This window comes from Aedes aegypti, chromosome 2 (genome assembly GCF_002204515.2).
Source record: "Aedes aegypti strain LVP_AGWG chromosome 2, AaegL5.0 Primary Assembly, whole genome shotgun sequence".
Classification (NCBI taxonomy): Eukaryota; Metazoa; Arthropoda; class Insecta; order Diptera; family Culicidae; genus Aedes; species Aedes aegypti.
The window spans coordinates 75,686,610-75,711,249 of NC_035108.1; the positions used below are offsets into that span (position 1 = coordinate 75,686,610).

The window sequence follows — 24,640 nt, forward strand, 5'->3', positions numbered from 1 at the left end:
TAGATTGTGTTACTGCATTGCGCATCCTAGGCTTCTAATGTGGATATTGGCATTCCAGTGGGGATTGTAACATGGCATTCCAGTGTGAAACCCGAGATTTCAATGAGGGTCTTGAGATTCCAGAGTGTGTTTGCGATTTCATCGGGGATTACAATGTGATTCCAGTGTGGATCCTTGGATTTCAGTGTAGCTATTGGGATACCAGTGGGGATTTTGAGTTCCATTGTGGATCATTGGATTCCAGTATGGACCCTGAGATTAGTGTGGATCCTCGATGCGTGTATTTTAGTGAGGATTCTGGCATTCAAGTGGGACAGGTTATATGAAAATCTTAGGATCTCTGTGTGAACGCTGGGCTTTCAGTGGCAATACCGTGGGAATCCTGAGAGAGATATGTTGAAATGCGGTGCAAATGTTGTGAAAATAACTAGCAAATAATTTTAAAATACTTTGGCAATCTTATGGGAATGCTGGGATTCCTGTGGCAATCCTCTGGAAATCCTTAAAGGATCCGGTGTGAGTTTAGGGCAACCTGTGAGAGTTATGTGGTGAACAATTTGTATTCCTGAGAAAATACCGTGGAAATATTTTGGGAATCATATAAGAAGCCCATAAAAGTCATGCGAGAATACTCTGGGAACATTGTACTAAAGGTTTCGTAATTAAGAATCAAGAAATTCATCATCTAGAAAGGTAAGCAGTACTGAAGTTGCAGCAAGACATCAGAACAGTTCAGGGTTCAACAATGTAGCAAAAGCTGAATTCAAGATTTCCTTAAAAATGTAATGTTACTTACCGCGACGGTAAACCTTTCGAGCGCCGCTTGTAGACTAGCCACTTCTTCATCCCTTTTCCTTAAGTCACTCTTAAGCTTATTATTATCAGCTCTGCAAAACAGACGAAAAAAATGCGTTACATGAATCATCATTACCTACTTGCATAGAATTCGAACACTCACTTGGCCTGTTCATAGAGAGCTTTGTAGTCGATGTAGTCACCGCCATTCTCCTTGGATTCGCTACCGTCCTTCTGCTGGTCCGCTAACTCGGATGCGGTCGAACCAACGCGCGATCGACCTCGTTCCGTTCCGGACTGTTGCATGAAAACAAAAAAATTGAGATTAGAGATTGTTTCAGTATGTATTACTTATTCTAAGATATTCCAGAACATATTGAAAGCAATGATTATCATTCCAACACTCTTCTTACTTCGTATCCTTCGCTCTGTACGGAATTTGTACTGTACGATCGCGACAGCGATCCGCTCGGTAGATTCGACGCTATCGAAGCCCGGCTTCGGCTACGACTCCGGCGCTCGTGTTCCCTCAGCGATTGACTCCGACCAACGTGGGTGGAAGTTTTGTTCACGTATGACGAAGGGGAATAACTGCTGTTGTTGAGGCTACCATTCGAACCGGATAGCCCATTGGAAGTTAGGTGATTGACGCGCTTCAGCGCATAGCTCGATCCGTTGTCGTACGCCGAGGTGTACGGACTTACGTAGCGATCCTTGTAGGACGAACTGTACGCAGAACTGCTACTGTTTCCGTAGCGGTCCTTGTCCTTGTAGGGCGACTTGTACGCAAGACTGGAATTGCTGCCGTACGAGTCCCGCCTTGACGCCAGGTTGGAATAGTCAAAGTAATGGGAGCCAGTTCCGTTCGAGGAAAGGTTCAACCGCCCGGACGGACTGGAAACTGTGGACGGCGAGTAAGAGCTGTACGAACTGGTGGCCGAACTGTATGGATTACTGGCGCTGCTACCATAGGACCTGCCATAGCTGCTGGAGCTAAGTGGACTGGAGATCGAGCTGTTCAGGGGTGTCGCCCTCGTAAGGGATGTGGCTCTTCTGGTGACTATCGGTTGAACCGTTCGGGAACGTGATCGGAATGACATTTTGAGTCCGTTACAGTGGGACACTTCAAATCGAGTTCAGCACTGCTAAAATAGGAAAGCGAACGAGCGCTTATAATTACACCTACGGAAGAAGCACAGCAATTAGTGACTAATCTGTTTCCACTGCTGAGCTCAGAAAAGACTCTCGACTCGACTGTCAGTGCGGCGACAGAGTGACTAAAACAGTGCCGTGCGTGCGATGCGTCTCTCTTAGTAATGGTTTATTTTGGTCCGTTCTCATAATCGCTGCCGGATCTGGTGCAACGCAGCCTCTCACCTTTACAGGCGAATTTATACCTCGCCATTGGCGTGAGAAGGGAAGGATTGATTAAATCAGAAACCTAATGATGTAATAATTATTGAGGATCATGAAGTCTTCTATGACTTAGCACAAAAATTTGATAAATATTGCATGTCTATTCATAGTTGCGAACATTGATCATCTATCTAAAAATGTATGATTATTTCATAACTAGAATGTCTCTGATAGAACTATTGATAAAATAACAAATTAAAATTAAGTTAGCTGTCGCATACGAGGTCATCCACCACAAATGTACCTTTTCGAAACGAAAGCTGAGAAGCTTCCGAGCTCCTGCTGAGAAGCTTAAAAGTTTCTCCTGAGAAACTTCCAATCTTCGGCTGAGAAGCTACCAAGCCTCTGCTGAGAAGCTTTCAAGCCTCTGCTGAAAAGTTTCCGAGCTTCTGCTGTTCTGCTGAGAAGCTTCCAAGCTTCAAGTGTGAAGCTTCTAAGCTTCTGCTGATAAGCATCTAAGCTTCAGCTGAGAAGCTTCCAAACTTCGGCTGAGTAGCTTCCAAGCTTAAGCTGAGAAGCTACCAATCTTCAGCTGATAAGCTTCCGAGCTTCTGCTGAGAAGCATCCGAGCTTCTGCTGAGAAGCTTTCAAGCCTCTGCTGAGAAGTTTCCGAGCTTCTGCTGAGAACCTTACAAGCTTCTGCTGAAAAGCTTCCAAGCCTCTGCGGACAAGCTTCCAAACTTCTACTGCGAGGCTTCCAAGCTTCTATTGAGAAGCATCTAAGCTTCAGCTGATGAGCTTCCAAACTTCGGCTGAGAAGATTCCAAGCTTCTGCTGAGAAGCTTCCTAACTTCTGCTGAGCAGCTTCCAAGCTCAAGCTGAGAAGCTAGCAATCTTCAGCTGATAAGCTTCCAAGATTCTGCTGAGAAGCTTTCGAATGTCAGCTCAGAAGCTTCCGAACTTCAGCTGAGAAGCTTCCGAGTTTCTGCTGAGAAGCTTCCGAGTTTCTGCTGAGAAGCTTCCGAGCTTCTGCTGAGAAGCTTCCGAGCTTCAGCTGAGAAGCTTCCAAACTTCTACTATGAAGCTTCCAAGCTTCTGCTCAGAAGCTTCAAAGCTTCAGCTGTGAAGCTTCTAAGCTTCTGCTGAGAAGCTTATAAGCTTCTGCTGAGAAGCTTCTAAGCTTCTGCTGAGAAGCATCTAAGCTTCAGCTGAGAAGCTTCCAAACTTCGGCTGAGAAGATTCCAAGCTTCCAAGCTTCTGCTGAGCAGCTTCCAAGCTTAGACTGAGAAGCTTCCGAACTTCAGCTGAGAAGCTTCCGAACTTCAGCTGAGAAGCTTCTGAACTTCAGCTGAGAAGCTTCCAAACTTCTACTATGAAGCTTCCAAGCTTCAAAGCTTCAGCTGTGAAGCTTCTAAGCTTCTGCTGAGAAGTTTATAAGCTTCAGCTGAGAAGCTTCTAAGCATCTAAGCTTCAGCTGAGAAGCTTCAAAACTTCGGCTGAGAAGATTCAAAGCTTCCAATCTTCAGCTGAGAAGCTTCCGAACTTCAGCTGAGAAGCTTCTGAACTTCTGCTGAGAAGCTTTCTAGCTTCTGCTGAGAAGCTTCCGAGCTTCTGCTGAGAAGCTTCCGAGCTTCTGCTGAGAAGCTTCCGAGTTTCTGCTGAGAAGCTTCCAAGTTTCTGCTGAGAATCTATCGAGCTTCTGCTGGAAATCTTCGAAGCTTCAGCTGAGAAGCTACCGAGCTGGTGCTTAGAAGCTTCCGAGCTGCTGCCGAATTCTGTTGAACCATCTAGTTATACGTGAATAATAAAATTCAATTGATTAAACAACTATATATATGACTGGTTAGTCGTTGTTACGAAAGCTTTGGACGTGAAGAAGATTTTAGGATTAGACCCAAACCTGGCTCTCAAGACAGCGATTCTAGAGAATTCTGATATGTTCAGAATCTGGCATTGACGATGGCAAATTCTCAGACAACTGAAAGCGACTGAGACTAATGCTACCACTTAATATTCAATGTCCGTAAATCTAGAGAATATTTTTTCAAGTTATTGAGGTCCACGCTTCTCACAAAAACATGTTGCAACCTGGAACACGTCACTGACGCTCACGCTTAGACACTAAACAAACCAGAGCCAGGAAAAATCGTCTCCTGTCATGTTTTGTGAGAGGCGTTACGAGAAACGAAAGAACACCTTACAACAACGACAAGAGCACAAACAGCAGACCGATCCCACCGAAGCTTGCAATAATAAAATAGAGACGACGTATTGCTCTATTTTTAGCCCCATAATGCCGGCTATTTTCGGTGGGCCGTATAGAAGTCAGAAATAAAAAACCGCACCCATCTCGCGCGCACAATCCCCTTCCCGCGTCAGCTTGGGCGGAACCCCGTTCGGAAAAGTGCGGTCTGCTCACTTGTTTCCTGCTCCTCGATCGTTGCACAGTGGCGCGTCTGAATGCAAAAGTATGTATGTAATGTATGTATGTATGTAAGGGTAACCACTCATTGTTGCATGGCACAGCCGTTAGACAGTAGACTGTCCGTTTTATATGATGTTATCCAGTTGATTGTTTCAGTTCTTTGTTATTATTTAAGGTTTACCTAAGGCATTCCCAAAATTATAACCCAGATACTGGTCACCGATCTACCGTTCATTTCATCATATTAAGGGATGTCTCAATGAGTGGGGTTTAAGGACCATCCCTCTATCTACAATATGTTAGTGATAAGGAGTTGGCAATTCCACTCTCCTCATCCATATTGCTTCAATTGGGTATCCTGTATGATATATAATATATTATAGTTACGATTGGTGCTATTGATAATGTATTGTAATTAATTCACTTACCATTAGATTAAACCTTCCCAGTATAACTTATACTTGTTTGACTTTCCTTTTACATATTTGAAACATTGATTTGTACTTACAATACCTTTATTCTGACAATGCACAATTAGGTGTTCTTCTCCCCTCTCTTCTTCAACTCCAGTCGTTCTGAGTCAAATCATTTCTCGTTCCTCCTTTTCCATTTCCAATGTTTGTATTTCGAATTTTGGTCCCCATCTGAAGACTCCCCATCGGAAATTTCGCTCTCCTCGTTTTTATAAATTTCATCTAGTTTCTTTTTAATCTTTTCTCTGTCTTTTGATAGCTCCTCCCAACTGCTTCTATTCATATTCTGATACCTTTCAAAGTCCTGATCTAATGATTTTAGCCATGTTAAGGATGGTCTGCCTTCTTTCTTTTTGTCAAATTTCAACTTATATGCTAACTTCAGTGGATGGTTTCTTTCTCTACGTCTTATATGACCAAAATAGCTTATTCTTCCTACTCTAATTCTTCTGTTAATGGTTTTTCCATCTAATAATTTTCTAGCATTGAATTTTAAGTCTTTTGGTTTCTTACAATATTGATAAATATTCCTGAGTATAAGTTTTTCATAATTACCTATTTTTAACCTGCTTTTCTTAGTCATAACAGACACTTTAGTTCCGTATAACAACGACGGTGCTATCACGGTCTTATACATTAATTTTCCTAGTTCCCAACTTGGCTTAAAAGTTTTGCAAAATTCTACTATTATCCTCGATGATTTCACTGCATTCAAACATCTTTGCTTACATGTAAGTTTACGATTTAACGTCGCAGTCACACATATTCCTAGGTAAGCTAAACTATCGCTCACTTTGAATACCTTATTATTTAGAAGAATTTCTTTTGGGTGTTGAGCTTTATCATTTGGAAATCTAATCAAAACCTGACTTTTGTCGCGATTTATTTCAAGACCTACTTTTGCTAGTTGCAGTTCTAATTCATACAATATTTTCTCTAACTCCGCCTTCGTTTTAGCTATAATTAGAATGTCATCTGCAAACACTAGAATCAGTGGAAGAATCAATTGATTAATGCCCATTAGTTTTAATTCTGGGATTTCTGCCACTACTTTTTTGAGAACATCCTGTATTAAATAATTAAAGAGCAATGGTGATAACGGACATCCTTGTTTAATTCCTTTTCCCCTTTTAACCTCAGCTGAATATTGATTCTCCCACATAATTCTAGTAACCTCATCTTTAACACAGCTCAGAACTCTATCTACTAATCTCGAAGGAACTCCTAAATCAATCAAAACTTTTCCTATCGACTGTGGCTTAACATTATCGAATGCTTTGCTAATATCTAACGCTAGAATAAAGAGATCCTGACCGGAGTTCCAATATTCCTCCATCATTCTCCTAGCTACAAATATATGGTCGTCTGTTGACCTGTTTGCCGTGAATGCTGCCTGATGTAATCCGGGTTCACCTGCATAAGTTCTTAACTGCTTTGCTATCCATTTTGCATATATCTTATATACTACATTACACAGTGAAATTCTCCTAAAGTGATCTGCTTCGGAAGCTCCTGCCTTCTTAGGTATTGGTATTTGTGTTGATTTCTTCCATTCCTTCGGCATATCATTCCTAATGTAAACTGCTTTGATAATTTCTATTATTTTCTCTAAGGTTTCCTCATCTGCAGCTTTAATGTATTCGGCTACCACTCTATCTGATCCTGGCGATTTTCCATTACATGCTGAGAACAGAATACTTTTAATCTCATCATTTGTTGGAGGATTAGGCAATGGAGTATAATCATGTTCAGCACAAAACTCTACTTCAGGTCCCTCACATGTCTTCAGTATATCTTCCCAAACTCGCGAGCTAATCATGGCTTTTTTCTGCTTTTTCCTCTTTACAAAGTTTTTCAAGTAATTATATGTCTTCCTTACTCTCACTCCTGCATCATAATCATTAAGTTTCTTGAAAAAATCAGTAATTTCCTTTTCTCTATGCTCCTTTACAGCTACATGATATTCCTGTCTTCTATTTGCTACCCTGTATTTATAATTTATCATATCCGGATGCTTTTTCGAAATTTTTAGTGCAGCTCTTAATCTATCTAGTGCATATTTCCTGCGCGGCGTATTGGGTACTGTTGATACCTTAAGCGTATTGCAAGCTGCTATTCTCAATCTACTGGCTATTTCCTCATAGCAATTGTCTAACGTATCTGTTTGAATATCTGTTTTTGTTGGAATCGATAACAGTTTTTCTTTAAAACATTTTTGTTTTTCGGGAATTTTAAGGAGGTCTACGTTGATCCTTGTTGCTACTTTATTGCTTTTCTTAAGGACTGGATTATTAGTAAAAACTAGCCCTATAGTTAACATTACGTGGTCGGTTTTCAAATCTGTCCAACAGCCTTTAATGTATCTAATTCTGAAAGAGGTGTACTGTGGTACCAAAACATGATCAATCTGGCTTGATTTGTCCTTAGTTCTCCAAGTGATTTCTATACTTTTCCCTATTTTAGTCGACACATTCTTAAGTTTTGACAGATGCAAAAAATATTTGAATAGTTCTCCGTTATCGTTACAGTACCTATGTCCTAGTTTTGTTCCTATCCATACCCTATCATCTGGTTGTAAATCTTCAGAGCCTATCTGAGCGTTAAAATCTCCTAGTACAATAAGTGATTTACGGTCTCTTTCTCTAGTCACTATTTCATTGAGATAGCTGAGAAAATTTTTCTGGTTACTATTTGGTGCATGCACGTTGATTACTATTAGTTTAACTCCATTTATTGTTAGCTTAATCCACATAATACCTTTTCTGCATTCCTTTGCCTGAAGAATTCTGATTCTCTGATTTTTCCTGACAACGATTGCTAATCCTCTAGCCTTGTTCGTATGATTATCCTTTACCTGCCAACTATAATTATTAGTACTCAAATCATCTCCAATTGTATTAACTTCTTGAAGTGCTGCAATCATTACGTCATTTGCAACTAAAATGTCATCGATCTCGTCTCTTTTTACCTTTCGTCTGCATCCTCTAACATTCCAGCTAACTATCTTCAGAGCCTTGTTTTCCTTATCTTTAATTTCTGAATCTTTCCTCAATTGTTTCTCAACTTTTTTCTTGCTTTGCTCGTGGTTGTTTGAATCACCTGTTGTGTTTGTTGATTGCTTTCCATCCTGTGTGATTTTCTTTGAATGATAACTTGATTCGTTGGCCTCTCTAACCTTTTTACTTTTAACTGTCCTTGATTCTCCTCCTGCTTGCATATCGTTTCCTTCTGCTTCATTTACTTTTATCATTTCTGCTTCTACCTCACCTGCTTCTTCTGCAGTAATATCAATCACACTATCGTAATGATCTCCAGTATAAAAAATTCTCATTGCTGATTCATTGTCTTTTCTAACACCAATCCTTACACTCAAGCCCTGGTTCGTGTAAACTTCCACTTGCTTCTCATACAATTCAGCAACTGTTATTATTGCTTCCTCTCCTAACCAATATGATTTCTCTCTAATCTTTTCAATCACGCGTTCAAATGTTCCTACCTCTTCAATATGCTCATACAGGTAAACGTCGAATCTTTCCCTATTGTTGTTAATATAGCTTGCAATATTGTTTCTTAACTTCATCACATTGTAATCTGACATATAGTAATTTTGATCTATTCTTCCCATTTGATCTAGCATTGCTCTGATCAGGCAACTGCCGTCTCCATCAATTCTTTTTATAACTGCCTTTTGATTGCTCTCCTTGAATCTTAAATTGTATGATACTTCCTCAGCCCGTTTCTCAAATACGTCTATCGCTGGCTTAATACTATTGTTTTCCTTCCATTCTTGAATTAGCTTACTGCTTTTTATTGAGTAATAGCGGACACCCACTTCCTGAAACTCTGCTACCAACCGGAAAGAAGCAAATTTCCGTTCCCTTTCAGTCACCCCAAGTACTATCTCTTCACCTCCTTCCATGAAAACTATAATTTCTCTGTTCAATGCTACTGCTAACTTACTGACAATTTTCCATATTTCATATAATGCGTTTCCATTTACCATTACTTCTTCTTCAAGTCTATTCAAAACCTCATCATACATTTCAAAAAACAGATCAATTTGTTCTAACACCGTAATCATCTCTTGCTCCTCAATTTCTCCTTCATTCATTTTCTGAATAACATTCATCATCAATCCACTGTATAGTTTGCCATCATCTTCACCCTTCGATTCTATCTCAATTATCCAATTTCCTATTGTAGTGTACCACAAACCTTCATTCTTTACTATCAACGGTTCATTGCCCTTTCCTGCCATTCCATTCAATTGCATGCCTTTTCCACAATTACCTAAGTCGATCTTATTTGACGCTTTTAGAGCGCGAGTTACCTTTTTCACGCATTCGCTCGATTCCATACCAACTTCAAGCACTCCAAACCAGCTATTTTTGTACCCTTCCCCAATAATTTTACAATCATCCTTATCGTTACTGACCCTCACTTCACATTCAAATATTTGAGAAACAGCTAAAAGCAAGCAATGGTTCGCCATTTCTGCGATATCTAAAACCTCTACTTGATTATTTTCAAACAACTCTATGAACTTATTTAAATCTTTCTCCCATTCTTCAATTTTAGATAAAATAATTGAAATCAATTCATCTACATCTTCTTGGGTAAAATTAACTGCGTTAAATTTCGCACAAATCTGCTTTAAAATCAATTCACTCAGCCTATTTGGTTCATGGCTACTGTTTAATAACCTCTGCTTTAATAAAGATAATACCTGTAAGAACCACCCTATCCTCCTAATTCCATTAGGCGTCATCGTCATCATGAGGACCAAACTTCGAGATGCATGGAAAAAAATATTGGAACGAGAAAGTGAACGACTCACCAATACTGCCACCAATGGAACCGGTGCACTCAGTCTCGCTGTGTTGGAATCTACCTCCGTGCTCTTCACCGCATTCGCCTCGGGTCGATCAGCAGAGCTCTTCTTATTTCTGCCTCCCCGCTACAGATGCGCTTTCTCACTTACACTCTCTCTGTCGATACTCAGCCGCTTGCCTATTTCGATTCTCCCTTCCTCCTCCCACAGTGTGCGAAGCCACTCTTCCCCACTTGGCTTCTACTTGGCACTCACTCTCGCTTCCAATTTTCTTTTTTTTTTTTTTTTTTCGAACCCCTGCAACGAGCTTTACCGCCAAAACCGATCAAGGTCTTCTCACTCACACCACTCGTCTTTTCTTCCGTTGAAGCTCTCGACCGTAGCACCCTCCCGCCACTCACGCCTTAAAACTTCTTTCTTCGGCGTTCCAATTTTTTTTTTCCTCCACTACCTCTGGCCAAACACTTTACACTCCCTTTTCGGTTCCCCGGAACCACTCCTTAACCACGCCAGCTGCTCCAGTTATAGGAATTTAGTCTTTTCTTCAGGACAATCTAACAGCAATCTGATCACCGCACTTTCACCCCCTCCGCACTTCACCACTAGGCTTCAAACCCCTCCGCACTCCACCAATTGCTGCTTTTCTTTTCTCACTACTCTCCGAAAAGCCTATTTCACCCAGCCGATGCTGGCCAAATCCCTGATCCAGCCCAATCCGTCGGAAATCCAGCACGGAACACAACAGGCACTTCCAGAAACCCAAAATCCCCAGCACAATTCCTCCCACGGCAATCGCAGAAACGCTCTTTTCACTCGAATCACTGTAACAGCACGCAAGCACAGACACGTCCGCTCTCAACGGTAGTCACTCAACGTCTGCGCGTCTGAATGCAAAAGTCGGACAAAACCTCAAAAGTGCCCCAAATCGATTGGGGTCGATAATTCAATTTTCTCGATGCTCAAAGTAGTCCAAAATTCGTATCCGTCGGTGACATTTTATAACAATTCAGATAAACAGAGTGTTATAACATAACAATTAATTGAGAACAGAGATATAAGTTCTAACCAACATTTTAGCAGAATTCTTGAAAACTTACAAACGAACAGTCCCAAGTCAGAAAAGTAAACAAACTTATTTTATGAATCCTTAATTTCCGGATTCACAAAACGACGTAAGTAAGATTTTCAACTTTCGCAACCTAACCGCTGCTTGCACAGCTCCGTTGTATAGGGAGACAAAGTGACTTAACCACGACTCAGAACAAAACACTACTTGAGTCGATTTGACACTGGTCAAAAACGACTCAAGTAACTGAATAAAACGACTTATTATTTTGTCATTAAATTTTTGTGGGAAATAATAATATAGTTTTTTAACGCAGGCTGATTGTGTGCAAAATTAAAGCAATGTACCCGATGAAAAAATGTTAAAAAATTGATCTATTTTAAAACGGTTTTGGAAGACAGTTTCTGATTCTTTTTTTTTTTTGCTCAAAATCATATGAAACTTACTTACGTCGACTTGAAAAAGTAATCGCGAATTGTAAGACATAATGCAATTCTGTATGTTAGATTGATGGTTATGGTGTACCAAAACATGAATGTGAAATTTTATCCTCTTGGGGCAAAAAGGGGCAATCAAAACTATTGTCTATTTGTATGTAGGCAGCAAAGCTGCGAGTGACTCATAGGATTTGGACGCTATGCTATATGGAAACTGCCATAGTGGCCTGTTGAAATTGAATTGGTTGAGATTTCTTTGACATACAGCTCTTTTCATTGAAGTAGCTAGAATTTCCGTTTTTTGGACAAGCAGCCTTGACATTTCATTTACGACATTTGCAGAGAAACAATCATTGTACACAACCTCTGCATCCATTTAGCATAAAACGTTAAATTATGATGGACATCCATCCTCCTTTTTCATTCCCATTGAAACGGAATACAGCATACAGATTCTTGCAGTTCATACAGCTCCTCCAAAGATTCCCAAGATAGGTTAAACCGTTATTAGAAAAAAAACTCCCGGATTTACGCAGGTATCATTAAAGTTGTTTTTCGAACTATTCCTCTAAGGAATCCGAAAGTAATTTCTCAAGAAAATGTCTTGGAATACCAGTAGGGATTTCTTCAGGATTTAATTTTAGTTTTTCCTTCGATTATGTATTCTATAAAATGTGAAACACAAGATATTAGTTCATAAATTTGGCAATAACATATGTTGCAAAGAATCCTCCGTGAACTACTTCAAAGATTTGCTGGATCCTTCTAAGTATTTTTCTAAGAGTTCAATAAATCAATCGATTTCTCAATAGATGCCTTCGAATATATCCTCTTCAATTCCTTCAGGAATTATATACTGTCAATTTTTACTGCAAGAAGCAATTCAAAATATTTTTGACAGTGTTCTAATTCTATTCATAGATAAATGATAATTATAAAAATGAGAGTCGAAAGAATCATCGGATGAAGTCCTAAAACAAAAGTCTGAACTACAGTTGTATTCCGTTTTTGGCAACATGATCGAAGTTTTCAATTGCCAAAAAAAGCGAAACCGTACCAAAATCCGAACCCATTTTTTTTCTGATTTCAATTTGTAATATGTGGTCACTAGGATGTTAATACCTTATCAGTATATTACAAAATGATGGGCAGTTTACGCAACGGTCTTTTCTTAGATGTCTTCAGTGATGATTTGCAAGTTTTATCTGTACAATTTGTCAAATCAATAATCGCATTATTGACCTTCATCCAAAAACTTTTAATGAAAATACGGTCCCAATACTGATCCAGAGCGCAAACAATCGATCAATTTCAAAATGATAATAAGATTTCTGCAGAAATATGTTAATGAAATACAAAAAAATACCACTAGCATTATGAAAAATAATATTTTTTTGCCGTAATAGATCATAAAATTCTGCTGATTTTTTTTTATAAATAATATCTAAAAGAATCACTAATTACCATGTAGGGGGCGGTCCATTAATTACGTAAGGGATTATGGGGGAGGGGGGATTTGAGATTTCTTACGCGCCATACAAATTATTTGTAATTTTCATACAAAAAATCTTACCATGGGGGAGGGGGGGTCGAAAAAGCGCCAAAATTGTCTTACGTAATTAATGGACCGCCCCTAGTAAGATTTCGTATAACAATCGTTGAAAAAATCACTGAAAATTTTCCTAAAGGAATATTTGAAAAGAGTAGTAGAGGTAGAGAATTCGCATTGAAGGCACGAAAAATATAGAAAATAATAGGAAATTTTTGAAAGGATTCCTGAGGGACTTGTAGCTGATATATCTGGAGAACACGACATTTGCACGACAATCCCTGGATGATTTCAAACATAAGACAGCTGACGTCTCGTCAGAATTGCAGAGCATTTATTTCTGTCTATAAAATTGATGAATCTATAGTGGATTTGCTGGAATATTTACCAAGAAATACTCAGATAAAAATCTAAAGGGGTGCATGTAATGATCGCTGAAGAAGTCCCTTGAAGTATGCAAAGAAATATTAAAAAATACTACAAAAATTTCTAGGAGAAATCTCTGAAAAAAATCTTCAGCAAACTTCTGGACTGACATGATAGGTTCGCTGACATCGTTATTATCTGTAGAATCTAAGAACATGTCCGACCACGTCAGACAGTGCCAAGTTTTTGCAGGTCAGCTTTTCTAATGACTTTTACAATCTGGCAGTAGGGAGCCAGATCCTATTTTTGGCACTTTTGGTTCACTTCAGCAGTGGGGTTTTTCAAAAACTACAGAGCTCATATTTGGCTACAATATGCGTCGTTCTTATGCGCTTCTCATTGTAAAGTTTCAGACAATTCGGCCGAGAAAAACCCCCCATGCCAAAGTGAATCATGGAAGTGCCAAGTTATTATGTGTCAAAATGACCGTATTTTGATTTATAGCGGAATACTTCAGCAAACTCCTATTGAGCCCGCATGGATTTAAAATATAATCCTGTATCAAACTCCAAGTTACTAGTGGTCATATAGAGATTTTTGTCGGAATGAACACTCCATGACATTCATTCTTCATAAGAGCTTATCTGCATTGATCATTTTCTTTTCATCGTTGTTAATCTTTGCATTATTACAGAAAACTGATTCATTTTTTGTAACATGTTTTTGTGCTGTAATTTTATGTTTTTTTTTTTCTGATTTGGCAAAGTAATTAGCGGAGTGATACCTCTCGTAGATCATAAATAAACTTTTTAAGGTGATTATAAAACGAAGCCACATCTCAAATTTTCAAGAGCACAAGACTTGAGAACCAAACAACGCTCCGCGTTGAAAATCTATCCCATTGGTCACCACCAGCAAGCAAGCAATTTGATTGGTTTTCAACGCGAACTGTTGCCAGATTCTCTCGTCTTGTGCACTTGAAAATTTTGAATTTGGCTTCGTTTTATAATCACCTTAACCTAATTCATTAGATCGATACTCATGTTACCAAGCACTGATCAACCAATCCAAATTCAATTTCTATGGTACCCCTTGAAGTTCATAAACAGGCTTCTAAGACCTAAGAGAGGAGTTGAACTGATAAATGATTTTAATCATTCATATACCCTCAGAAAACATGTTTGGACTGGAAAGCATTAATAGCTTGTGAATGCGAGTGCTTGTCTTTTCTGTGAACAAACTGTATCATATCTGCAAAGCAGTGATTCCTATTAATTGTTTAACTACCAGCAGACTTAGGTGGGCTTGCTACTCAGTTAGAATGTCTGGGAAAATGTGCTGAAAATCAAGCTGAGAGACATATAGAGATCAGTGATTTCATAAAAGTTTGCGAACACACGAAGATTCCGCATTAAAAAAATGGGTATGGGAATCCTGAAGATTTAAACAAATCGATGGAATATCGATGACGATGGGGCCCAGATAGCCGTAGCGGTAAACGCGCAGCTATTCAGCAAGACCATGCTGAGGGTCGTGGGTTCGAATCCCACCGATCGAGGATCTTTTCGGGTTGGAAATTTTCTCGACTTCCCAGGGCGTAGAGTATCTTCGTGCCTGCCACACGATATACACATGCAAAAATGGCCAATTGGCATAGAAAGCTCTCAGTTTATAACTGTGGAAGTGCTCATAAGCTGAGAAGCAGGCTTTGTCCCAGTTGGGATGTAACGCCAGAAAGAAGAAGAAGAAGGGGTTCCGGGATACGATCGGCATCAAACTTAGATGTTGTTCAAACGACGATACCTAGCAACATGATAATGTTTTGGATAAATTTTATATTTTCATCGTATTGAAAAATGTTGTCATCCATTATGTTGCACAATGGAGCATGTTAAAAACGGAATCCCACTGTATTTTCAAATGTATCCAGTCAAAGAATTCCTGTTTCCATATTTATTATTTCATATTTTTGATAAACTTTATTATAATACCAACAGGAAATCACAACATAATGCTTTTTGTACTTCTAGGTAAATTCTTGGATATCTTGAATATTACAAAGTTTCGGAAATCTATATTGATGTTTGAGGAACTTTCTAAAAAATCCTTCAAAAATAAAATTTCTAGAAACAATCTTTATTGGGATCCCAGATAAATACCTGGGGAAATTCTTACAGAAATCGTTATAAGATCTTTTTATGTAATATCTGGAGTAGTTCTCATAATAATCCGAGAAGAAACGCTTGGAAAAATATATAGGGAAAATTCCTCAATCTTCCCGCATCCTAAAAATTTTGCGAACTGTCTTGAAGAAACCCAATTAGCGCTCCGGTGGAAGTTGCCAGGATAATATCCTAAAACAACTCAAGGCAAAGTACTGGAAAATGCTTAGAATAATTAGAATCCCTACCTAAAACAATGCTTGGAGATGTACTTACTGATATTCTTAATTCTTAATTCCAGGAGAAAAATTAAATTTTTGAAGCATTTCTAAAAGAACTTTTGAAGCATTTCTAACAGGTTTCTCAGAACAAACTGTTTGGTGAGTCGCAGAAGAAAACCCTGCGGAATATGTGTAGTTATCTCCTATCGGATCTATTGAAAAATTATTCGAAGAATTCCTGGGTTAATTCATTTTAAGATAACTTAACAGATGCTTGTCAAAAACCTTTCGGAATCAAATCAGATTTTTGGTGGATTCCGCGCAAGACTGTTGATAAAACCTTTTCAGTTGGACTCCAAGAATGATTAAAAAGTTTTATCATGAGGCAATTTCACATGAACATGGATTCTGAAGACCATCCACCAGCGAGTGACCAATCCATTAAGTGTTCAGTTTGATTGGTTGTCTGGTTTTCTAGATGTTTGCTCTTTAAAATTTGAGATTTGGCTTCGTTTCACCTTCACTTTAAAGCAATCAAATTTCGATGACTTAAGATGGTGTCGAAAAAATCAATTAAAAATTTTGGGGAAACGCATTGAAAACTAAAAAAATGTTAGGAGCCAATTTTAGGAACTTCATTTTTCAAACTTTTGACAAGCCATATGCCACTGTGCGACGCAACGCACGGGCCATGCGAGCGAGGGAGGAGGTGTTCATTAATGAAAAGGCGCGATCTCGGAAAATTACAAACATTTTTCACCGCAACAGGAGAAACAGCAGCAGCAGCCGGATCGAATCGCGTGGGTGGCAGAATAATGAATGGCCATAATTGCGTACGGGGTTCTTTATTGTGCTTGACGCGGGAAATGGTGCGAAGGTGGACTCAGTGACACAAGTCAACGGCTTAGGAGTTGATTTGAACCACGGGAGATTAGTGTAAAAGTCCGCGACGGGATTTAGAACGTCCTTGCAAGGCCCATCCATTTTGTTGGCTGTTCGAGGGTTATGGTAATTCAACAAACAGATGCGATCAATTAATGATCAGTTGTGAATTCAACGAAGTTTCTGGTTATTCTCAATTCGATGTTAATAGCACTTTGCCCAAAAGTGTTACGATACGTAGATTAAATTGAAAGCACTTCGAAAACAGACACTCTTTGCGAAACTGACAACCATTCACTCGTGTTGAGAAGGCATTAGCGAATCCATTTTCAAGCTCACAAATAAGGAAACTGACACCTAGCAGTCAAAGTCACATTGGCGTAAATAAAGGGTGACCAGGGGGATTTGTCTCTCCGCTCCTCAGACCATTGTTTTAAGTAAATGAAAACCGAATTCAGTACTCTACCATTTAATTAGGCTATATTAGGGTTTCGGTTAGTTATACGTATTCCACAAAACAGCTCGAAGATTTATTATCAACCTTATTTCAAACTGATCTCCATTACCCAATGGTTATGGCCCCTGGTCTTCTTTCTATTTACGCCTCTGTAAAGTCACCATCTCAGCTGCTAGAATTGAACTTCACGGGACACTGTTCAGCACATCTCGTCAACTGGATCGGATTTCACTTTGGTAAAAATATACAACCAAGTCATTGTGTGACGGCTTACAACGCTCATCATGGAGATCACTGCAACATTGTTTGCAAACCGTAAAGGTGACCATTGAGCTTAGTATACGCATTCATCTTTCATTGTAGCTTTGGACAACCACAAGCCAATCTACCCCCATTTCTATGGCGTAAAATATCCCTCCGCTAAATTTCGACATGTGGCCATCACCTTTGGCCGGTCGTGGTTGCAATCCTATAAAAACTAATTCCGCATGTGGAAAGATAAATATTTGCGACGAGAGTTTGGTCAATTTCACGGTACATCTATCTATATGTACGTGAGGTGTGTGGTCTCCCTCCTCTCCTCGGATGATGATATATTCCAGAGTTTTTCGTGTGGAAAAAATAGGTTCACGAGAAACGTAGCCTTCGCGCGACCGACTGTTGTTGTTTCTTCCGAGAAGAAAATGAGTTGTCGTCGCACATGAAAAGTGCCGAACACCCGCTAGACAGTGTGGTGCGCTATCATCATCGGTTAAAAATAACGAATTCGTGCAAATTTGTTAGATGGTCTAAAATGGATTACAGATACCCAGAATTACATGATGATATGATGGATTAAACATTTTAATGTTAACGAAAAGCAATCTACGAAAATATGTTGTTATTGATTCACTACTTACCGCTCTATTTTTGAGAAGTTTGGTACCCTATGCTACTATCGTAGATAACATTTAAGAAATTCAATAATAGGAACATTTACAATTTTTCTTCAAATAATATCATGTGCAGGATAATTGTCATTACATTTCTCGCGTAACTTTTCAAAAGGGCCTATAACAATGAGAGATGTAACAGTGCAATACTACAGGTTTCGGAGAGTTTTTCACTATGGATCGAAAGGCAATGTCCTTGGCAAGCGTTCCATACAAAAAAAAAAGCAGCAGGAGAGGTTAATGTGGCTCAGTTATTGATTAACCTTTACAGTACTGGGTGCCGACATCGATGATTCAAAATTGTGTAACTTCGTAATCGTTCGATCGATTTTGGTGAAATTATCAGGAAAAATCACAAATGAATCATCTTTTTGATTCATGCTTTGAAAATTTCGAAGTCTTTGAAGGTTTTGGAGTTTTGTCCAAACTTGTTGGGGTGTGACGGCTTGAATATTATTAGTTCAGATTTCTTACGCGCCATATAAATTATTTTTTATTTTCATACAAAAAAATCTTACAATGGGGGGAGGGAGAGTCTAAAATCCACCACAATTGTCTCACGTAATTAATGGACCGCTCCATAGGAGAGAAAATTTATTCTTGAAGCTATAATAGAATTAAGGAATAAGCAAATTCAACATCAAAATGGGTTTAACCGCAAAAATGGGTTGGGCTTTATTGAGAGGGTCTGCTGACATTGCTTGCTTCTTTACTGTGTGCTGAGCAGAAAATCATCAATTCGGTCTCAGCCCCCTTTCCGTATCATATAAGATCAAACTATCTTTAAAAGCTTTGCATAGGTAAGCATACAAAATTATTTGAAACTGCAAGCAAGCATATGTATGTTTTAAATATAGAACTTGCTATATAGCTGCCTGTTTTTAAGGAATATAAATTCGAACATGAAAAACTACCCGTATCGCTGCGAACGTAAATTTTACCCCAAATATGACCGCTGTATGCTGACAATAACGGTCATGACGGTTTCACGTGGGTAAGAAAATAAATATGTGAGCCTTTCACGAGTGTAGTGGCAGTTTGGCGATAATGTACCTGAGTTCATTGGAATTTTACACTAATAGGATTCTAATGATAAATGCAGAGCCAAAGTTTATTCCAATCGCATATCCACATAGATTGCATCCTTTTCTCACTAACACATACCATTCTAAGACAATTGTTTAACCCTCTCTTTCCCACAGTTCTCGATAATTTAACCCTCTAATACTCAAATTTTTATTTTCGATCTAAATATCATTTTTCGTTATCTAAAATCGTTCTAAACACGTTTTGGGCAAGGATTTATTTTTATTTGCAAATATATGAATTTTGGTTTTTGATTTTTATAATTTTTATTTATGAATATCCCTATCCTTTATTATTTCTTCTTGAAGCCTCTCCTAATTACTGATTTTTGGCAATAATAAAAATTCATATTTTTACGGTACTTTTGAAAATATTAAATTTTATTTTTTTTTTCTGGAGTAGGGGGATTAGGGGCATAATGAACATACGGGGCGAAATGGACACCCTCTCAAAATCTGATAATACACATATTTCATCAAAAGTTCATTCACTGCATGAAATCTGTAATGCATTTGAAATGCTTGACGGTAAAAACATTTATTTTTTGCTTCAATTGTTCTTTAAAATTTGGCTTAAAATTTTTCTCAGTTTCAAATTGGTATATAAGCAAGACCGTGGAAGAATCTAATTTTTGAGCAAAGTAACGAACCCAGAAAGGTTCTTTTTAGCTATTATGATTGAGGGAGAGTCCTTTTGCATATCGGAATGATTGACAGTCATTGAATATGTTAGAATAACTAAATTTCATACAGGTGTTCATTTCGCCCCGATACCTTTTTACCAGCCTTGTTTTCGACCCAATTTTCTATCTCGCTTTTCTGACATATGATATGATTTTTATCACTATGACTGAATGTGGCACGTCGTACTAACATCAAACTTGAAAACTAGCCGGGGGTAAATTAAAAACATTGCCATTTAAGGGTCTTAAAACGAACATTTGCTTAACGTGTCCATTATGCCCCTAATTCCCCTACATTTTATTTTTCGTGTAGCTATCGGAAAAACAAATTTGAAATTATTTCAATAGGTTGATTGTAGAAAAATGTTAAAGATACGATTTCTTATATTACACGTTAAATTAACCCCAAGCATTTGTAGGTTATATATTTTTTTTTCAAAAAATACAAAAAAAAATCAAAAGTTTTTAAAACTTTCCTTATTTGCGTGATATGAGTCAAGGTTTAAGCCAAAAATAAAATCATTTTGATTTCCGAGCTACGAAAAAAATCACAAAATCGCAAAGTATACCTCGTCTAAAGGCGGGCTTTACTGTTAAAATGACGTTTCTAAAAACAGTGCTTGAACAAAAGTTGTTGCAAACAAGCTATATTATTAAAAATCTCTATCAAATTGTTTGATTGTTTTTCAATAGTTTGACCCTTAGGTCACTTATTTCGATGATTGATGAGACAAATGAGCATATAAATTTATTCCAATCATTATTGAGCTATCGTACCAATACGGTTTAGCTAGTGTTCGTCGAAAACTTTTGGATCACCTGTGCTACCATAGGAAAGAGAGTGTCAAGAGATGGTGGGTTCGAACAAATGCTACGGTCGCCATATAGCTTTTGGTTATCTTGACGCTTAGTTTCACAGTTCGTTGCTCATTTTACCGAAATTGTGAGTCCCTTCTGGAAGAAGACCAAAACCTCTAGAAGGTATTTGATTATGATTTAATGCAGCGGTTCTCCACCCAATTTATTGAGCGAGCCACCTCACTGCCCTCAAAGCCAAGGTTCAAATGAAAATGAGATCTCTGAAAATCGAGATTGTGCATAGAAAAAAATATTAAAATCACAAGGGTTTTGAAGCTAAACTGTGGCAGTGCTAGTAGGAATTGTTGTTTTTAACCTTCAATTAAGGAAAACTTTTCGAAACCGTTTAGTCAGCTTTTTGTTTTGAGAAGTTTTTTTTTTTAATTTTCAGAGAAAGAACTTCTGAGATTTGCCCTGGTTTTGATTCAGAAATGGGAATAGAGTTTTTGGTTCGATTCTAAATAAAAATCGTCACGAAGTTTAGTATTTTGCGGTATAAAAACTGAACAAACTTAATTTTGAAATTTGCAACGGTCCATTTAGGGGCCCAGATAGCCGTAGCGGTAAACGCGCAGCTATTCAGCATGACCATGCTGAGGGTCGTGGGTTCGAATCCCACTGGTCGAGGATCTTTTCGTAAAGGAAATTTTCTCGATTCCCAGGGCATAGAGTATCTTCGTACCTGCCACACGATATACACATGCAAAAATGGTCAATCGGCAAAGAAAGCTCTCAGTTAATAACTGTGGAAGTGCTCATAAGAACACTAATCTGAGAAGCAGGCTTTGTCCCAGTTGGGACGTAACGCCAGAAAGAAGAAGAAGAACGGTCCATTTAACAATCGACCGATGAAACATAGCTAGACCTTTATTTTTTATCTGTTTTAATTACCGTACAAAATGGTCAAGTTTGGAGACTTGGATCTTGGCTTCTAGAGCTCCGGTCGACGTGAAATGTTCGCCGTTAATTCTCATAAACAAACTTTTGAGTTACCGTCGTCATGATTGATTTTTAAACAACTTTCGTAATTTGACTTGAATTATTCGTTTGAATGTGAGCAAACGATACGCTCATGGGTAATGCATTTGTAAATTATTAATAAATGTTAAAAAATCGTTTATCTTTCGGTCGTCGAAAAATGGCCCATTCTCATTCCTTCGAGGGGTGACATTAGATCTGACTGACTAAAATTATTAATACAGTCAAACCTCCATGAGTCGATATCTGAAGGGACCATCGACTCATGGAAATATCGAGTCGTGGAAACAAAATCCTTGGAAAGCTGTTTGAGGGGACCATCATAGTAACCATGAAATTTTGTTTTCAGTATGGTTCCATGAGTCGATATCGAGTAATGGAACATCGACTCATGGAGGTTTCACTGTAATAAGAACGAATCTCGCATAACTTGTGATATCGCCCTAAAAGCCATTGGTAACCAAGTGTGTAGCTTGTTGTTACCGAGCAAACGAATTGATTTATACGTTAAATTTAGCAATATGACTGTCCCACCGGCGCAGCAAAAGATCGTTTAAGACAGCGGTTTTCATATCGTGCTCCGCGGAGCACTTGGTGCTCCGCGAAGCCTTGGCAGGTGCTCCGCGACAATTTTGAAAATTTGTACCACTACCTTGAAATATTTAAACTTTTTGCTTAAAAACGCTTTTAATTATACAAAACCAAGCAAAATCTAGAATTTACAAGAGTTTAAATAAAAAAAAAAAACAATTGATAGCACTGAAAATTTGATCGATTAGTTACATTGAATTTTGCCACTGTTTTTGCTCAAAACGTCTAGCTTTTGAGCTGAGATTTTGAAATTGTAAGGTTAAAAAGTTTCTGTTGGTGAAAACTTTCCCATACATTTTGTATGGGACAGTTTCAGCTTGCAAACAAATTTTTTTTTTAATTAAAATGGAAAACAACCCCGAAAGTTGAAAAAATCTAATTTTCCCCGACAGAATATTTTGAGACTTTCAGGGTGTAAAGTTTTGTTGGGATATTATTCCTCGCCGCAAAAAAAAAAAAATTAGATGCAACTTCGATAATAACCGAAATTTAAACAAAATGATTCAAAATTAGAAGTATTCCACGAGTTTCAAACAAAAAAAAAAAAATGAATATATACGAAAGTGTTGAACTTGTAGTTCAGACGTATTAAAAAAGGTTTAAAAAATATTTTTCTACAGAGACTTGTTCAGTTTTTCACACTTACAACGAAAGTCGGAAAATTTCCCTACCAAAGCAGTTCTGCCGATTTCATGCCACAATTTTCTTGAATATTTGACGAAAAATCAAGTACACATAGTTTCATATATGTATATATTTCCTGATCGTCACAGTTTAAACTTAAAACAAAAAAAGTTTGACCAATCAAATGAAAACATTTTTTTCGGATTTGAATTATAATTTAAAAATAAAATCATAATGATGAGAGATTGAGCAACATAAATCGTACTTCACGGTTTTCGTAGGAATTATACACACATAACCATTCCGCTAACCAAATAGCTGAAAACTGGTAAAACATTGCTGAAATTCAGCTAATTGATACTGACAATAAGCATCAATATTCAGCAAGGCAAAAATCAACAAAACTTTGCAGAATTCAGCGAAAAAAAGAAATGAATTTGAAAAATCCATATTTCAAAAGAAGGGATGACGAAAAGCAGGTGCTCCGCGCAACAATTTTATTTCAAGAAGTGCTCCGCGAGCCAAAAAGGCTGAAAACCCCTGGTTTAAGACAATAGAAATATTAGTAGTAGAACGCTAATGGCGGTGTTCTCACAAAACTGAATTGGTTTATTATCACTTTAAAATGTATCTTTTAATTGTTTGGTCGATGCCATGTTGTAGTGGATGATTTTAAAATTTATTTGACACTTTGAGGGCCGGTACTCAAGCTGTCAGCGCGTGGCAAACTAGATGTTGGTAACACGAACAGCAGCGACATTAGCATTCTTAGGTTAATGCTTCTACTTTTAAGACATTCAATTCTTAAACTTCTGTAATGGGGTCCTAAAATGTTCAACGACATTTTGTATTTATTTAATAACACGATAGATCATGTTTATTTGTTTATATTGGCAAATTTTCCCACTAAAAGAATAAGTAATTCATATTCAAACATAATTTAAAACAAAGTGCATTTAAAGGTCAATCTTGACATTTTCGGTCATCTTTGCCATTCACTTTGTCGACAAAAACCCACTATGGTTTTGCTGGGGTTATTTCTATCTGACGTTTTGGGAGGTACACGGAAACCATAATTTACGCAAAATTTAAGTAAATTGAGAAAACAAAAGAATTTTTTCTTGGACATCAACTAGGGCAGAAGCACCGGTTTTGGCCATACGCCAGTTGTAGCCATAGTGGATTATATACCGTTTTACATAGTCTATCTATATTTTGTGTTCAGTAGATAACATTCACATGATAGAGCTACATTCATTTACTCGTCCAAATTGATTCAACACATAAGGAAAAAAATTAATTTTCCTTATAATTTTAACTCCCATATACCTAATTTGGCCAATTCCATAAGAAAGTTATGCGACTGGCCAATTTAGGAATCAAAGTTAAATCTCTGGTTCGAAGATTTTCGAAGCGAAAAAATGATTCTAGCTTAGGTTCGAACCATACACAATATAGATTGAAAGCTTGCATTTGCAATGTTTGTAGTATAAATACGGCTTCCCATATGATTTTTATTGACATTTTCTCTTAGGCTGGCCAAAACCGAAGCTTTTACCCTAATTGACGGTAACTGAAATGTTATTTTTTGTCAAAAATGGAAAAGTTTTTAATTAATAAAAATAATCTTGAAATCGTCATATCTAGAGCAAAATTTTTCAATTTGGTAGGACAATCAAATAGAAGGATATCTAAAATAAATTCTTGAGAAAATCAAAAGCTATTTTACCGGCAATTTTTCAAACTTCACTGATTTCACCATTCCTGGAACGCTTTTTTTTAACCATATCATTGTACATAGAACAAAATATGAAATTAAATAAACACGCATTTCTGGCGCAAGCTTATGCGTCTGCTGCAACAATTGAG

General features: G+C 37.8%; 1 protein-coding gene across 16 annotated transcripts in view; it reads right to left on the reverse strand.

The window, feature by feature from the left end:
* LOC5576767 (protein phosphatase 1 regulatory subunit 12A) overlaps positions 1-24,640 on the reverse strand; it is a 260,984-nt gene that overhangs the window by 15,506 nt on the left and 220,838 nt on the right. For all 16 annotated transcript variants that reach the window (XM_021841245.1, XM_021841244.1, XM_021841246.1 and 13 more), the window contains 2 exons: positions 959-1,092; positions 797-887 (listed from right to left, as the gene is read on the reverse strand). In XM_021841245.1, coding sequence (XP_021696937.1) covers positions 797-887; positions 959-1,092 — 225 coding nt within the window. The remainder of the gene's footprint in view (positions 1-796; positions 888-958; positions 1,093-24,640) is intronic.